Genomic DNA, 21,876 nt, shown 5'->3' with positions numbered 1-21,876 from the left:
CTTTGTTCACACTGACACTTCCAGGAGGAAGAGGAGCACTTCAGTCACCCTGATGATGATGCACCTATTCACCCGGATCAAACCGTGTGGAATGCTGGAGACTTCATGCACTCAGCGGTCAAGGCTTTGTTTACATAGTGGAAGTGGGCGGAGCTAACAGGCGCTGACGCTGGATGAGAAAAAAAACTGAAGATGGCCAACGCCACTCAGACCCACGCTGTGGGATTTATTGTTTTGACATCACAGCATCACTTAATAACAGAGTTCCTGTAACTCAGTAAAGACAAATCACAGCAGTGTCCAGATGTTTAAACAGAAAGGTACTGGGTGAAGGTCAGCAGGTCCACTCTCTGCTGAGGGGTTGTAACTCAGTTGTTTACTGGTATTTATAGGTATTTGCTGGTATTTACAGGTGTTTCGTTACAGATGTTTACAGGTATTTACTGATTTTTACAGGTGTTAACAGATGTTTCTTTAAAGGTGTTCACAGGTTTTTAGAGTTATTTACAGGTGTTTACTGGCGCTTACAGATGTTTTGCAGGTGCTTACAGATGTTTTACAGGTATTTATAGGTATGTACTGGTGTTTACAGATGTTTTGCAGGTGTTTACAGTCATTTACAGGTGTGTGTTTACAGGTGTGTGTTTACAGGTGTTTACCTGTGTACAGGATGCCGTCTGAGCTTCTGCATGGAGATGACTGAACCAACTCTGGAATAGTGAAGGGAAGTTTCTGCAGAGAAAAGAGAAATCTCTCACTACACACACACTCGCACACAAATAACACACACACACAGACACACACAGACACACAACACACAGACACACAACACACACAACACACACAGACACACACAACACACACAACACACACAAACACACACAGACACAACACACACAACACACACACCACACACAAATAACACACACACACACACACAGACACACACAGACACACAACACACACAACACACAGACACACAACACACACAACACACACAGACACACACAACACACACAAACACACACAACACACACAGACACACACAGACACAACACACACAACACACACAACACACACACACACACAGACACACACAGACACACACAGACACACACAGACACAACACACACAACACACACACACACAACACACACACAATCAGGACACTCACCATTAGACCCTGTTTGTGTTTATCTCCCAACATGTACAGACTACCATCATTAGGGTCAGGAAGGAAACCTGGTCTAAAGGTAAACACAAAATATGAAGAAAAACAGAACAGAAGAATGTAACCACTCTTCCTGTCATAATCCTTGCTGGTGTGAACAAAATGACATGAATTTATATTCAACTGGTAGAATACACAGATCAGCCATAACATTATGACCACCTGCCTAATATTGTGTTGGTCCCTCTCCTTTTGCTGCCAAAGCAGCCCTGACCCGTCGAGGCATTGACTCCACTAGATCCCTGAAGGTGTGCTGTGGGATCTGGCACCAAGATGTTAGCAGCAGATCCTTTACCTCCATGGGCTCCACCTTGCAACTTACAGGACTTAAAGGATACTTTTGATAGATACTGACCACTGCAGACCGGGAACACCCCACAAGAGCTGCAGTTTTGGAGATGCTCTGATCCAGTGGTCTAGCCATCACAATTTGGCCCTTTTGGTCAAACTCACTCAAATCCTTACACTTGTCCATTTTTCCTGCTTCTAACATCAACTTTGAGGACAAAATGTTGACTTGCTGCCTAATATATCCCCCCCACTAACAGGTGCCATGATGAGGAGATACTCAGTCTTATACACTTCACCGGTCAGTGGTCATAATGTTATGCCTGATTGGTGTATTTACACTGCTGATGATTAACACATACCACATGCAGAAAGAATAAACAGACACACACACACACACACACACACACACAAACACACACACACACACAAACACACACACAAACACACACAAAAACACAAACAAAAACACACACAAACACACACAAACACACACACACACACACACAAACACAAACACACACAAACACACACACACACACACAAACACAAACACACACACACACACACAAACACACACACAAACACAAACACACACACACACACTTACTCCTGCAGATAAACTGGAACTTGGATGATTGGATCTGGTAAAGAAAGGAAAACAGAATGAGGTCATTTCATTTCAGTTCAATTTAATTCAGTTTATTTGTATAGCACCTTTTACAATGGACATTGTCTCAAAGCAGCTTTACAAAAGAAGAGAAACAGAGAAAGGAATAACTAAATAACTAAAAATAAAAATAAATTATTAAATTAAATTATTAAACTGTTTTATCCTTATTTTATTTTATCCCTAATGAGAAGCCTGAGGTGAAGGTGGTGAGGAAAAACTCCCTGGGATGATCTGAGGAAGGAACCTGGAGAGGAACCAGCCTCAGAAGGGAACCTCATCCTCATTTGGGTGACACTGGACAGGAAATAATGCAACTGTAACTGATTAATGTCCTTTCTACAACCACAATCAACGGCCCATTAGGAACTATGAGGTCAGTGTAGTTTCTGAGGTCATTATAGACACTAATTCCTTGCGGTCACAAGCTGACAGATTAACAGATGAAATTTCCTGTTTTATATCTGTGTAATAAATATCACATCATACAGCGGTCAGGTCTGATTCACTGATCGGATCGGATGACCAGCGCTCTGACAGTGATGATATTTAGTATAACACACTGGAACATTTCACTGGTATTACGTTTACAGTCAGTGTGTAGTTACAGTGGTCAGTGCCTGTGGTCAACTACAGCTTTGTGCTTAGCACAGCACTGCTGATGGTCACTACTACAGCACTTTGTACAGATACTGCTTAAGTGTGTAGCTGAAAGATTAGAAGTACAGTTTAGGTAAGAGCATGCAAGATATTAACACACACACATACACACACACACACACACACCTTCCTTCAGAGTCCATTTGATGTCTCCAGTTTGTTTGCTAATGGCGTGTAGACTCCCATCTAGTGTAGAGACAAAGAGCAGAGACTCGGGGAGAGTGACTGAGCTTCCTCCTTTACACTGAGGGAGAGAGAGAGAGAGAGAGAGAGGGAGAGAGAGAGAGGGGGGGGCAGAGAGAGAGAGGGGGGAGACAGAGGGGGGGGGCAGAGAGAGAGAGGGGGGAGACAGAGGGGGGGGACAGAGAGGGGGGGGGGCAGAGAGGGGGGGGAGACAGAGAGAGAGAGAGAGAGAGAGAGAGAGAGAGAGGAAGATAGGAAGAGAGAGAGAGAGTATAATAATAATAATAATAATATATATATATATATAATAGTAATAATAATAATAATGATGATGATGATGATGATGATGATAGTAATAATAACAATAATAAAAGCTTCCACTGCTGTTTAAATGATAAAGTCAGTAGTTTACTGAAGTACTGAATCCAGTAATGAGTAAAAGTGTTAAATGTAACTAGACAGTTTGTCAATAAGCTCTGAGCCATGTGACAACACACACGTCACAAATTTCTGCTCCAGGAACTCAAACTGACTTGATATCTGGACAGTAGAGCTCTGCTGACCGATGGAGCTGCAGTGGTGTATCAGTGCTCTATCTCCAGAGTGAACAGAGAGCTGATATCTGATACACACTCAGAAACATTCACCCTTGCATTCAAGGAAGGGGTGTAGTGTGTGTGTGTGTTTGTGTGTGTGTGTGTGTGTGTGTGTGTGGACTGTAGAGGGTTAGTGCTTTAGTGCTACCAGGATATCCTGTTTGACTGTCGTTGAACAAAGCGTGAACACACACATACACACACACACACTTCAAACATGTCTGCAGGGTACGAACGTTTACTTTATCCCAACGAATATGAGCACACCTATATTTGCAGCTATTTCCACATAGTAAATAGAAGTGTGTGTGTGTGTGTGTGTGTGTGTGTATGAAAGCTCATGATTCATGCACCATGATTAAAGCCCCCTCTACTTTTTAAACACATTAAGACTCATGATGAAAATCAATCTCCTGCTGCTTTTGGTTTCTGTCCCTCACACACACGCACACACACACGCACACACACACGGGGGGGGATGAAGCTGCACTGACCTGAGCTCAGGATCCATGTCCAGGCCCTGGAGTAGAGCAGTGGAGATGCAACCACACTGCCCACTACACACTCACAATCATCACACTTCTTCTTCTTCTTCTTCTTCTTATTATTATTATTATGGCAATTGATTTATTAATTTATAATACTAAAATTCTACATAGTATTCCTATTATTTATTACTAATTCATAAACTGACCATCAGGCTACAGCCTAAGAAGGCGGACTTCACAAGTCTATTCAACACTACAGAGTGCTACACAACACAACACTATACAACACAACACTACACTACACTATACAACACTATACTATACAACACAATACAACACAATACAACACTACACAATACAACACTATACAACACAACACTACACTACACTATACAACACTACACTATACAACACAATACAACACTACACTATACAACACAACACTACACTACACTATACAACACTACACTATACAACACAATACAACACTACACTATACAACACTACACTATACAACACAATACAACACTACACTATACAACACAACACTATACAACACAATACAACACTACACTATACAACACAACACTATACAACACAATACAACACTACACTATACAACACAACACTATACAACACTACACTATACAACACTACACTATACAACACAACACTATACAACACAATACAACACAACACTACACTACACTATACAACACTACACTATACAACACAACACTACACTACACTATACAACACTACACTATACAACACAATACAACACTACACTATACAACACAACACTACACTACACTATACAACACTACACTATACAACACTACACTATACAACACAACACTACACTACACTATACAACACTACACTATACAACACTACACTATACAACACAATACAACACTACACTATACAACACTACACTATACAACACAATACAACACTACACTATACAACACTACACTATACAACACAACACTACACTACACTATACAACACTACACTATACAACACAATACAACACTACACTATACAACACTACACTATACAACACTACACTATACAACACAATACAACACTACACTATACAACACTACACTATACAACACAATACAACACTACACTATACAACACTACACTATACAACACTACACTACACTATACAACACTACACTATACAACACAATACAACACTACACTATACAACACAATACAACACTACACTATACAACACTACACTATACAACACAATACAACACTACACTATACAACACAATACAACACTACACTATACAACACAACACTACACTACACTATACAACACAACACAACACTACACTATACAACACAACACTACACAACACTACACAATACAACACAACACTACACTATACAACACTACACTACACTATACAACACTACACTATACAACACAACACTACACTATACAACACAACACTACACTATACAACACTACACTATACAACACAACACTACACTATACAACACAACACTACACTACACAACACTACACTATACAACACAACACTACACTATACAACACAACACTACACAACACTACACTACACAACACTACACTACACTATACAACACAACACTACACTATACAACACAACACTACACTACACTATACAACACAACACTACACAATACAACACTACACTATACAACACTACACTATACAACACAACACTACACTACACTATACAACACAACACTACACTACACTACACTATACAACACAACACTACACTATACAACACAACACTACACTACACTACAACACAACACTACACTACACTATACAACACAACACTACACTACACTATACAACACAACACTACACTACACTATACAACACAACACTACACAATACAACACTACACTATACAACACTACACTATACAACACAACACTACACTACACTATACAACACAACACTACACTACACTACAACACAACACTACACTACACTATACAACACAACACTACACTACACTATACAACACAACACTACACTATACAACACAACACTACACTACACTATACAACACAACACTACACTACACTATACAACACAACACTACACAACACTACACTATACAACACAACACTACACTATACAACACAACACTACACTATACAACACAACACAACACTACACAACACTACACTACACAACACTACACTATACAACACAACACTACACTATACAACACAACACTATACAACACAAGACTACACTATACAACACAACACTACACAACACTACACTATACAACACAACACTACACAACACTACACTATACAACACAACACTACACTATACAACACAACTCTACACAACACTACACTATACAACACAACACTACACAACACTACACTATACAACACAAGACTACACTATACAACACAACACTACACAACACTACACTATACAACACAACACTACACAACACTACACTATACAACACAACACTACACTATACAACACAATACAACACTACACTACACTATACAACACTACACTATACAACACAATACAACACTACACTATACAACACTACACTATACAACACTACACTATACAACACAATACAACACTACACTATACAACACTACACTATACAACACAATACAACACTACACTATACAACACTACACTATACAACACTACACTATACAACACAATACAACACTACACTATACAACACTACACTATACAACACAATACAACACTACACTATACAACACAATACAACACTACACTACACTATACAACACTACACTATACAACACAATACAACACTACACTATACAACACAATACAACACTACACTATACAACACAATACAACACTACACTACACTATACAACACTACACTATACAACACAATACAACACTACACTACACTATACAACACTACACTATACAACACAATACAACACTACACTATACAACACTACACTATACAACACTACACTATACAACACAATACAACACTACACTATACAACACTACACTATACAACACAATACAACACTACACTATACAACACAATACAACACTACACTATACAACACAATACAACACTACACTATACAACACAACACTACACTACACTATACAACACTACACTATACAACACAATACAACACTACACTATACAACACTACACTATACAACACTACACTATACAACACAATACAACACTACACTATACAACACTACACTATACAACACAATACAACACTACACTATACAACACAACACTACACTACACTATACAACACTACACTATACAACACAATACAACACTACACTATACAACACAATAAAACACTACACTATACAACACTACACTATACAACACTACACTATACAACACTACACTATACAACACAATACAACACTACACTATACAACACTACACTATACAACACAATACAACACTACACTATACAACACAACACTACACTACACTATACAACACTACACTATACAACACAATACAACACTACACTATACAACACTACACTATACAACACAATACAACACTACACTATACAACACTACACTATACAACACAATACAACACTACACTATACAACACAACACTACACTACACTATACAACACTACACTATACAACACAATACAACACTACACTATACAACACAACACTACACTACACTATACAACACTACACTATACAACACAATACAACACTACACTATACAACACAACACTACACTACACTATACAACACTACACTATACAACACTACACTATACAACACAATACAACACTACACTATACAACACTACACTATACAACACTACACTATACAACACAATACAACACTACACTATACAACACAACACTACACTACACTATACAACACTACACTATACAACACTACACTATACAACACAATACAACACTACACTATACAACACAATACAACACTACACTATACAACACTACACTATACAACACAATACAACACTACACTATACAACACAATAAAACACTACACTATACAACACTACACTATACAACACAATACAACACTACACTATACAACACAACACTACACTACACTATACAACACAATACAACACTACACTATACAACACTACACTATACAACACAATACAACACTACACTATACAACACAACACTACACTACACTATACAACACTACACTATACAACACTACACTATACAACACTACACTATACAAACAACACAATACAACACACAACAACACAATACAACCACAATACAACACTACACTATACACACAATACAACACTACACTATACAACACTACACTATACAACACAATACAACACTACACTATACAACACAATACAACACTACACTATACAACACTACACTATACAACACAATACAACACTACACTATACAACACTACACTATACAACACTACACTATACAACACAATACAACACTACACTATACAACACAATACAACACTACACTATACAACACTACACTATACAACACAATACAACACTACACTATACAACACAACACAACACTACACTACACTATACAACACTACACTATACAACACTACACTATACAACACAACACTACACTACACTATACAACACTACACTATACAACACTACACTATACAACACAATACAACACTACACTATACAACACAATACAACACTACACTATACAACACTACACTATACAACACAATACAACACTACACTATACAACACAATAAAACACTACACTATACAACACTACACTATACAACACAATACAACACTACACTATACAACACTATACAACACTACACTATACAACACTACACTATACAACACAATACAACACTACACTATACAACACAACACTATACAACACAACACTACACTACACTATACAACACTATACTATACAACACAATACAACACAATACAACACTACACAATACAACACTATACAACACAACACTACACTACACTATACAACACTACACTATACAACACAATACAACACTACACTATACAACACAACACTACACTACACTATACAACACTACACTATACAACACAATACAACACTACACTATACAACACTACACTATACAACACAATACAACACTACACTATACAACACTACACTATACAACACAATACAACACTACACTATACAACACTACACTATACAACACAATACAACACTACACTATACAACACTACACTATACAACACTATACAACACAACACTACACTACACTATACAACACTACACTATACAACACAATACAACACTACACTATACAACACAACACTACACTACACTATACAACACTACACTATACAACACAATACAACACTACACTATACAACACAACACTACACTACACTATACAACACTACACTATACAACACAATACAACACTACACTATACAACACTACACTATACAACACAATACAACACTACACTATACAACACAATACAACACTACACTACACTATACAACACTACACTATACAACACAATACAACACTACACTACACTATACAACACTACACTATACAACACAATACAACACTACACTATACAACACTACACTATACAACACTACACTATACAACACAATACAACACTACACTATACAACACTACACTATACAACACAATACAACACTACACTATACAACACTACACTATACAACACAATACAACACTACACTATACAACACAACACTACACTACACTATACAACACTACACTATACAACACAATACAACACTACACTATACAACACTACACTATACAACACTACACTATACAACACAATACAACACTACACTATACAACACTACACTATACAACACAATACAACACTACACTATACAACACAACACTACACTACACTATACAACACTACACTATACAACACAATACAACACTACACTATACAACACAACACTACACTACACTATACAACACTACACTATACAACACAATACAACACTACACTATACAACACAACACTACACTACACAACACTACACTATACAACACTACACTATACAACACAATACAACACTACACTATACAACACTACACTACACTACACTATACAACACTACACTATACAACACTACACTATACAACACAACACTACACAACACTACACTACACTACACTATACAACACTACACTACACTACACTACACTATACTACACAACACTACACAACACAATACAACACTACACAATACAACACTACACTATACAACACTACACTACACTATACAACACTACACTACACAACACTACACTAAACAACACTACACTATACAACACAATACAACACTACACTTTTCAACACAACACTACACTACACTATACAACACAATACTACACAATACCAACACTACACTATACAACACAACACTATACAACACAATACAACACTACACTATACAACACAACACTACACTACACTATACAACACTACACTATACAACACTACACTATACAACACTACACTATACAACACAATACAACACTACACTATACAACACAATACAACACTACACTATACAACACTACACTATACAACACAATACAACACTACACTATACAACACAATACAACACTACACTATACAACACTACACTATACAACACAATACAACACTACACTATACAACACAATACAACACTACACTATACAACACTACACTATACAACACAATACAACACTACACTATACAACACTACACTATACAACACTATACTATACAACACAATACAACACTACACTATACAACACAATACAACACTACACTATACAACACTACACTATACAACACAATACAACACTACACTATACAACACAACACAACACTACACTACACTATACAACACTACACTATACAACACTACACTATACAACACAACACTACACTACACTATACAACACAATACAACACTACACTATACAACACTACACTATACAACACAATACAACACTACACTATACAACACAACACTACACTACACTATACAACACTACACTATACAACACTACACTATACAACACTACACTATACAACACAATACAACACTACACTATACAACACAATACAACACTACACTATACAACACTACACTATACAACACGATACAACACTACACTATACAACACAATACAACACTACACTATACAACACAATACAACACTACACTATACAACACAATACAACACTACACTATACAACACTACACTATACAACACAATACAACACTACACTATACAACACTATACTATACAACACAATACAACACTACACTATACAACACAATACAACACTACACTATACAACACTACACTATACAACACAATACAACACTACACTATACAACACAACACAACACTACACTACACTATACAACACTACACTACACAACACTACACTATACAACACAACACTACACTACACTATACAACACTACACTATACAACACTACACTATACAACACAATACAACACTACACTATACAACACAATACAACACTACACTATACAACACAACACTACACTATAGAACCCAAAACAACACTACACTAAACAACACAATAAAACACTACACTACAATACAACACTACACTATACAACACAATACAACACTACACTATACAACACAACACTACACTACACTATACAACACAATACAACACTACACTATACAACACAATACAACACTACACTATACAACACTATACAACACTACACTATACAACACTACACTATACAACACAATACAACACTACACTATACAACACTACACTATACAACACAATACAACACTACACTATACAACACTATACAACACTACACTATACAACACAACACTATACAACACAATACAACACTTCACTATACAACACTATACAACACTACACTATACAACACTACACTATACAACACAATACAACACTACACTATACAACACAATACAACACTACACTATACAACACTACACAATACAACACTACACTATACAACACAATACAACACTACACTATACAACACTACACTATACAACACTACACTATACAACACTACACTACACTATACAACACTACACTATACAACACAATACAACACTACACTATACAACACTACACTATACAACACAATACAACACTACACTATACAACACTACACTATACAACACAATACAACACTACACTATACAACACAATACAACACTACACTATACAACACAACACTACACTATACAACACAATACAACACTACACTATACAACACAACACTACACAACACTACACAATACAACACAACACTACACTATACAACACTACACTACACTATACAACACTACACTATACAACACAACACTACACTATACAACACAACACTACACTACACTATACAACACAGCACTATACAACACTACACTATACAACACAACACTACACTATACAACACAACACTACACTACACTATACAACACAACACTACACTATACAACACAACACTACACAACACTACACTATACAACACTACACTACACTATACAACACAACACTACACTATACAACACAACACTACACTACACTATACAACACAACACTACACAATACAACACTACACTATACAACACTACACTATACAACACAACACTACACTACACTACAACACAACACTACACTACACTATACAACACAACACTACACTATACAACACAACACTACACTACACTATACAACACAACACTACACTATACAACACAACACTACACTACACTATACAACACAACACTACACTACACTATACAACACAACACTACACAACACTACACTACACTATACAACACAACACTACACTACACTATACAACACAACACTACACTATACAACACAACACTACACTACACTATACAACACAACACTACACTACACAACACTACACTATACAACACAACACTACACTACACTATACAACACAACACTACACTATACAACACTACACTATACAACACAACACTACACAACACTACACAACACTATACAACACAACACTACACTATACAACACAACACTACACTATACAACACAACTCTACACTACACTATACAACACTACACTACACTACACTATACAACACTACACTACACAACACTACACAACACTACACTATACAACACAACACTACACTACACTACAACACAACACTACACTACACTATACAACACAACACTACACTATACAACACTACACTATACAACACAACACTACACTATACAACACAACACTAAACAACACTACACAACACTATACAACACAACACTACACTACACAACACAACACTATACAACACAACACTACACTATACAACACTACACTATACAACACAACACTACACTACACAACACAACACTATACAACACAACACTACACTACACTACAACACAACACTACACTATACAACACAACACTACACTACACTATACAACAACACTACACTACACTATACAACACAACACTACACTATACAACACTACACTATACAACACAACACTAAACAACACTACACAACACTATACAACACAACACTACACTACACAACACAACACTATACAACACAACACTACACTATACAACACAACACTACACTACACTATACAACACAACACTACACAACACTACACTATACAACACAACACTACACTACACTATACAACACAACACTACACTACACAACACTACACTATACAACACAAGACTACACTACACTACAACACAACACAACACTACACAACACAACACTACACAACACTACACTATACAACAACACTACACTACACTATACAACACAACACTACACTATACAACACAACACTACACTATACAACACAACACTACACTACACTATACAACACAACACTACACAACACTACACTATACAACACAACACTACACTATACAACACAACACTACACTATACAACACAACACAACACTACACTATACAACACAACACTACACAACACTACACTATACAACACAACACTACACTATACAACACAACACTACACTACACTATACAACAACACTACACTACACTATACAACACAACACTACACTATACAACACAACACAACACTACACTACACTATACAACACAACACTACACTATACAACACAACACTACACTACACTATACAACACAACACTACACTACACTACAACACAACACTACACTATACAACACAACACTACACTACACTATACAACACAACACAACACTACACTACACTATACAACACAACACTACACTATACAACACAACACTACACTACACTATACAACACAACACTACACTACACTACAACACAACACTACACTATACAACACAACACTACACTATACAACACAACACTACACAACACTACACTATACAACACAACACTACACTACACTATACAACACAACACTACACAACACTACACTACACTACACTATACAACACTACACTACACTACACTACACTATACTACACAACACTACACAACACTACACTATACAACACAACACTACACTACACTACAACACAACACTACACTACACTATACAACACAACACTACACTATACAACACTACACTATACAACACAACACTACACAACACTACACTATACAACACAACACAACACAACACTATACTACACAACACAACACTACACAACACTACACTATACAACACTACACTACACTATACAACACTACACTATACAACACAACACTACACAACACTACACTATACAACACAACACTACACTATACAACACAACACTACACAACACTACACTATACAACACAACACTACACTATACAACACAACACTACACAACACTACACTATACAACACAACACTACACTATACAACACAACACTACACTACACTATACAACACAACACTACACTATACAACACAACACTACACTACACTATACAACACAACACTACACTACACTATACAACACAACACTACACAATACAACACTACACTATACAACACTACACTATACAACACAACACTACACTACACTATACAACACAACACTACACAATACAACACTACACTATACAACACTACACTATACAACACTACACTACACTACACTATACAACACAACACAACACTACACTATACAACACAACACTACACTATACAACACAACACTACACTACACTATACAACACAACACTACACTACACTACAACACAACACTACACTACACTACACAACACAACACTACACTATACAACACAACACTACACTACACTATACAACACAACACTACACTATACAACACAACACTACACTACACTATACAACACAACACTACACTATACAACACAACACTACACTACACTATACAACACAACACTACACTATACAACACAACACTACACTACACTATACAACACAACACTACACTACACTATACAACACAACACTACACTATACAACACAACACTACACTACACTATACAACACAACACTACACAACACTACACTATACAACACAACACTACACTATACAACACAACACTACACTACACTATACAACACAACACTACACTACACTATACAACACAACACTACACAACACTACACTATACAACACTACACTACACTACAACACAACACTACACTATACAACACAACACTACACTATACAACACAACACTACACAACACTACACTACACTACAACACAACACTACACTATACAACACAACACTACACTACACTATACAACACAACACTACACTACACTATACAACACAACACTACACAACACTACACTATACAACACTACACTACACTACAACACAACACTACACTATACAACACAACACTACACTATACAACACAACACTACACTACAACACAACACTACACTATACAACACAACACTACACAACACTACACTACACTACACTATACAACACTACACTACACAACACAACACTACACTACACTATACAACACTACACAACACTACACTACACTATACAACACAACACTACACTACACTACACAACACTACACTATACAACACAACACTACACAACACTACACAACACTACACTATACAACACAACACTACACTATACAACACAACACAACACTACACAACACTACACTATACAACACAACACAACACTACACAACACAACACTACACAACACTACACTATACAACACAACACTACACTACAACACAACACTACACTATACAACACAACACTACACTATACAACACAACACTACACTATACAACACAACACTACACTACAACACAACACTACACTATACAACACAACACTACACAACACTACACTACACTACACTATACAACACTACACTACACTATACAATACAACACTACACTATACAACACAACACTACACAACACTACACTATACAACACAACACAACACAACACTATACTACACAACACAACACTATACAACACAACACTACACAACACAACACTACACTACACTATACAACAACACTACACAACACTACACTACACAACACAACACTACACAACACTACACTATACAACACAACACAACACTACACAACACTACACTATACAACACAACACTACACTACACAACACAACACTACACAACACTACACTATACAACACAACACTACACTATACAACACAACACTACACTACACAACACTACACAAGCAGCGGACGTTACAGTACGCACGCGCTTTAACAATGCCGCTCCGACACCTCGCGCACTCCGCCAGATGCGCTCCAGCTTGACCGGTGATCAGTAAAAAGACGCACCCACGTGCAGACATAACGTCCAGAGCAGTGTGTGAACTTGTGTCGGCTATTTTAATGTCTTAAACTAATGATTAGTGTTTGGATTTTTATGACGGGGTCACGCGCGTCCAAAGAGTGTATGACACCCACCGCTCAGGACCAAAAATAGACCACACACACACACACACACACACACACACTGAGGAAAGTGAATATTTCTCACCTGTAAACACGGTCCACTCAGACATATAAGCAGACAGAGACACACAAACCGTGTCCGGTCCATCCTTCAGTGCGCGTGCTGAACTTTCCGGACCTCGCGCGCTGCCCCAGCTAAAACATGAGATAACGTCAACAAGTCAACTTCGCTTCCATTTTTAATCGTTACTGACATTTCCGAGTTCATTAAAGGAGTTTCTGTTAAAAGTTAGCTGTTAACGGAGTGAGAGGCGACTCCGTGTTACCACAACAAATACCCCACATTTCCGCGTTGGGACGGATTCATAACGCCAATAGCGCAAAGGGTGCTGAGTTTGAGTGACAGCACAAGCAACCAATCGGAGAGGCGGAGGGGCGGGGTTTGGAAGTAACTGGACGTCACTTTGAAACACGTGGAACAATAATAACGTCGCGTTGTGTTGAGCTCAGGATGCGCTTTTCAGAGCTGGACACTGGTCAGAGATGTGTGTAAGAGAAATAAAACAGTCCGCATCGTGCGGTTATAGGAAATGTATCAACGATATGGTGGTTTGATGTAACAATACATTTACTGTTAATGCCCTGAAGCTGATTTTTTTAAATTTCCTATTACAGCACGTGCCTAATTGTTTTATTCCTGTAATAATACCACAGCAATTAGCAGCAGATGACTGACACGTGACAATGTTCATTCGTTTAACCTTACAGGACCTTATAGCAGCTTTATTTTATATATAAAACACAGCTTGTCTTTTGTTATATCAAATATAATAATAATAATAATAATAATAATAATAATAATAATAATAATATATCTTATCTACCTCATGGATGGACAAATAATGTATTTATACTTGACCACTGGTTAAGTAAAAGCTTCAGTGTGGTGTCCGGTCCCGTGTTTTAGTGGCCAGAAAATCTAAAAGTGGTAGCTGATTATAATGTAACCTAATAACATACTTTTTTTTAGCTATGTGTTGTAACATATAGGCTATATAACCCTTAAGGTCCTTTATAATGTGAATATATATTTTCAAAAGTTCCACTTTATTTATTGTTCTCTTGTTTTAAATTACCAGACATTTCTTTTTACATCCAAACGATACAAATGTGATCAAAATCTTAGTTAGCGTGAAATCTTGCCCTCTCCAAGATGGCGGGGCCATTGACGTCTTCATATCTACGGAGGGTTCGCGCGCCCATCAATATTTAATATTCATGAGCTTTTCTCTATGATTGGCTACTCATACACGACACCTGCTTTGTGATTGGTTGCATAGTAATATATGAATAATTAGACAGCAAACGTCGATATGCCAACCAATCATAACACAGGAGGCGTGACGTATGGGTAAGCGCCCGGAAAACGTTTCCAGAATGATCCGGATGTGTATAGAAAACCCAAATATTTTGCGCGAAAACCTCAGCCGGGAAGATTCCTGTGTTTTTGTGTAAAAAGTTGTTTGTTTGTTTTATTGTGTAAATTTTATTTCCCCTCAAGCTCAGAATGGATGAATATGATGAAATGTACGGGATTGAGGATGATTTTGAGCGCCAGTTTGCGGACGAGCTGGAGGTGATGGCTGAAATGGAGCGTAAGTGACTTTATTATTACAGAAAACAAGGGGAAAGAGGAATAAAAGAGGGTTTAAGCGGTTTAAAAATCAAAACTACAGGAAATAATAAAAGGAACAAAACACAAATGATCAAAAACAGTCCGTTAAAACCTTGCTGTTGAGCGTCTCGGCTCTGTTCGGAGCTTTGTGGTAAAATTGGGCTGTGTCCCAAATTACACAACCTTGTTCATGAAGTGCACTAGGTAGGGAGCGTGGACCGTTATTATACACCCTTAGTAGGGCACTAATGTAGGGAGTGTAGATTGTAGGGATTCAGCCTTAAGTGGCTAGTTTACTGTATCGTTACAGCGCTTTATAGCTAGTAGCTACTCTTAAGTTGCGTGAATAAATATTTTTGTAAATGTTTTTAAGAGATGCTTGAGATGTATTGAATGATTTTGTTAGAAGTTGTTTATTTGCAGGACGCTGATTAGTAATGGGACAAAAATCTAAACGTTAATCATTTAGCCAGACTTTAACCTGGAATCCTCTTCAGATTGAATTTGTCAGGGTGTTCTGCTGTGTCCAGGTGAGTCTCCTGTTAACGTGAAGGTGTCGGAGTTCAGAGCGAAGAAACAGACGTTTGAGGAAGCTCTCACCTCCGCTGACTCGGCTTTACCGGACACGGACACGGCCGCGGCTCAGGAGCGAGAGGAGGACGAGGCTCTGAGTGAGTCCCTCACACTCATCACCCCTACGGTGTTGTTTACTGTCCTGTTGATTATTTTCCTCTGTCCTCTGAAGAAGTCTCTGACACTGGAGACTCCTTCCTAAAACATCAGCGTCATCGTCCACCCTACACGTCCATGTGAACAAGCTGCTTCTGTGGAGAGCATAACACAGTAGAGAGAATATTCTGAGGAGATTCTGGTTACTGGACTGTACACTTATAAAAGTTTATAACAATCTCTTTACAGCACCCAAAGCAAAGAGGCGAAAACAGGACGTGGCCAAAAAACTCCATTTTGAAGCGACAGGTGATGACATCACTCCTCCATCCTCACCTGAGACGTGTCAGAGGTCAGAGAGGACCAGGTGACCCATCAAATCATTACTGAACATTAACAAGGGTGATGATGACCACTGAATTATTACCTTAATGAACATCTCTCTCTCTCTCTCTCTCTCTGTGTACAGGTCAGGGTTTTCTCTCTCTCTCTCACCGGACAGACCCGTAGCTGCCGAGCCGGTCAGTGTGTTGGACATCAGTGGTCTTGCGGTGCTGCAGGAATCTCCGAAGAGAGCCACGGCGCCACGTCACGTGCTGAAACGTCCACCAGCCAGTGGAGACTTCATCACCGTCACTGACTGTATGGGCAACCGAGTGTATCTCCGCAAGACCCAGGAGCAGGACGAGCAGGTGGTCACTGAAACTGGACAACACACAAATACAGGAAATAAGATAAATCACCAGAAAATCACCTGTGTTTTAGACAGATGTATAAAACATCTTACTAATGAATTTATTTATTTTCTGATTTCCTAAAATTGCAGTTGCACTAAAATGTATTGTGTTCAGTCTATAGAAGCTTTCTCACACATGCTCTCACTCACACACACACACACACACACACACACACACACGCACACACACTTTGTGTTCAGACGCCAGATCCGAGATTTTTCCGAAATTCCCAGAGTGCACTGGGGCTGCTGGCTGTTCCTATTGAGGTTCTCAAAGAGCAAGTGTCAGAAAGAGTGAGTATACACATACACACACACATACACACACATACACACATACACACTGGCATGAGTCTGAAGTTGTTGTTCTGTTGCAGCGTCATCGTCAGCTGGTGGAGGAATCCCAGAGATTAACAGAACTCCTCAACAGGTACGCTCACCAAGTGTGTGTGAGATAGATAGATAGATAGATAGATAGATAGATATATATGAATATGTTTAGTGTCATGGTTGAGTGTGTGTGTGTTTAGTGGTGTAGATCCTGAACTTCTTGTGGATGGAGTAATAGAAGACACTGAGGATGAAAACATGAACACTCCTGATGAAAGCTCCGCCTCTCGGCTGTGGGTGGATTGCTTCGCTCCTCAGCATTATATGGAGCTCCTGAGTGATGATGTAACACATACACACACACACACACACACACACACACACACATATATACATACACTATATTGCCAAAAGTATTCGCTCACCCATCCAAATAATCAGAATCAGGTGTTCCAATCGCTTCCATGGCCACAGGTGTATAAAATCAAGCACCTAGGCATGCAGACTGTTTTTACAAACATTTGTGAAAGAATGGGTCGCTCTCAGGAGCTCAGTGAATTCCAGCGTGGAACTGTGATAGGATGCCACCTGTGCAACAAATCCAGTCGTGAAATTTCCTCGCTCCTAAATATTCCACAGTCAACTGTCAGCTGTATTATAAGAACGTGGAAGTGTTTGGGAACGACAGCAACTCAGCCACGAAGTGGTAGGCCACGTAAACTGACGGAGCGGGGTCAGCGGATGCTGAGGCGCATAGTGCGAAGAGGTCACCAACTTTCTGCAGAGTCAATCGCTACAGACCTCCAAACTTCATGTGGCCTTCAGATGAGCTCAAGAACAGTGCGCAGAGAGCTTCATGGAATGGGTTTCCATGGCCGAGCAGCTGCATCCAAGCCATACATCACCAAGTGCAATGCAAAGCATCGGATGCAGTGGTGTAAAGCACGCCGCCACTGGACTCTAGAGCAGTGGAGACGCGTTCTCTGGAGTGACGAATCGCGCTTCTCCATCTGGCAATCTGATGGACGAGTCTGGGTTTGGCGGTTGCCAGGAGAACGGTACTTGTCTGACTGCATTGTGCCAAGTGTAAAGTTTGGTGGAGGGGGGATTATGGTGTGGGGTTGTTTTTCAGGAGCTGGGCTTGGCCCCTTAGTTCCAGTGAAAGGAACTCTGAATGCTTCAGCATACCAAGACAGTTGGACAATTCCATGCTCCCAACTTTGTGGGAACAGTTTGGAGCTGGCCCCTTCCTCTTCCAACATGACTGTGCACCAGTGACCAAAGCAAG

The 21,876-nt window shown here is 38.3% G+C and overlaps 2 protein-coding genes across 8 annotated transcripts in view; one reads left to right on the top strand and one right to left on the bottom strand.

Annotated features, from left to right (window-relative positions):
- Positions 1-17,555, bottom strand: part of ern2 (endoplasmic reticulum to nucleus signaling 2) — a 67,573-nt gene extending 50,018 nt beyond the window's left edge. For 3 of the 5 annotated variants that reach the window (XR_009203668.1, XR_009203669.1, XM_058380525.1), the window contains exons 1-5: positions 17,264-17,555; positions 2,976-3,093; positions 2,130-2,163; positions 1,175-1,247; positions 660-732 (exon numbers count right to left, since the gene is read on the bottom strand). Coding sequence is in view for 1 of the 5 variants with exons in the window: in XM_058380525.1 (XP_058236508.1) it covers positions 660-732; positions 1,175-1,247; positions 2,130-2,163; positions 2,976-3,093; positions 17,264-17,326 (361 nt within the window). In the remaining 4 variants the exon portion in view is untranslated. Of the gene's footprint in view, positions 1-659; positions 758-1,174; positions 1,248-2,129; positions 2,164-2,975; positions 3,094-17,263 lie in introns of all 5 variants that reach the window. The other 2 variants (XR_009203670.1, XR_009203671.1) reach the window with 2 other exon arrangements.
- A 1,044-nt stretch (positions 17,556-18,599) lies between these two features.
- chtf18 (CTF18, chromosome transmission fidelity factor 18 homolog (S. cerevisiae)) overlaps positions 18,600-21,876 on the top strand; it is a 16,625-nt gene continuing 13,348 nt past the window's right edge. The window contains exons 1-7 of one of the 3 annotated variants that reach the window (XM_058380904.1): positions 18,600-18,833; positions 19,384-19,524; positions 19,772-19,889; positions 19,992-20,214; positions 20,460-20,552; positions 20,636-20,688; positions 20,789-20,933. In XM_058380904.1, the coding sequence (XP_058236887.1) occupies positions 18,746-18,833; positions 19,384-19,524; positions 19,772-19,889; positions 19,992-20,214; positions 20,460-20,552; positions 20,636-20,688; positions 20,789-20,933 (861 nt within the window). In that variant the 5' untranslated portion in view covers positions 18,600-18,745. The remainder of the gene's footprint in view (positions 18,834-19,383; positions 19,525-19,771; positions 19,890-19,991; positions 20,215-20,459; positions 20,553-20,635; positions 20,689-20,788; positions 20,934-21,876) is intronic. The other 2 variants (XM_058380905.1, XM_058380903.1) reach the window with 2 other exon arrangements.

This window comes from Hemibagrus wyckioides, linkage group LG26, assembly GCF_019097595.1.
Source record: "Hemibagrus wyckioides isolate EC202008001 linkage group LG26, SWU_Hwy_1.0, whole genome shotgun sequence".
NCBI classification, from domain to species: domain Eukaryota; kingdom Metazoa; phylum Chordata; class Actinopteri; order Siluriformes; family Bagridae; genus Hemibagrus; species Hemibagrus wyckioides.
The sequence above is the reverse complement of the archived record's forward strand: the minus strand, read 5'-3'. Positions and strand labels throughout refer to the sequence as shown.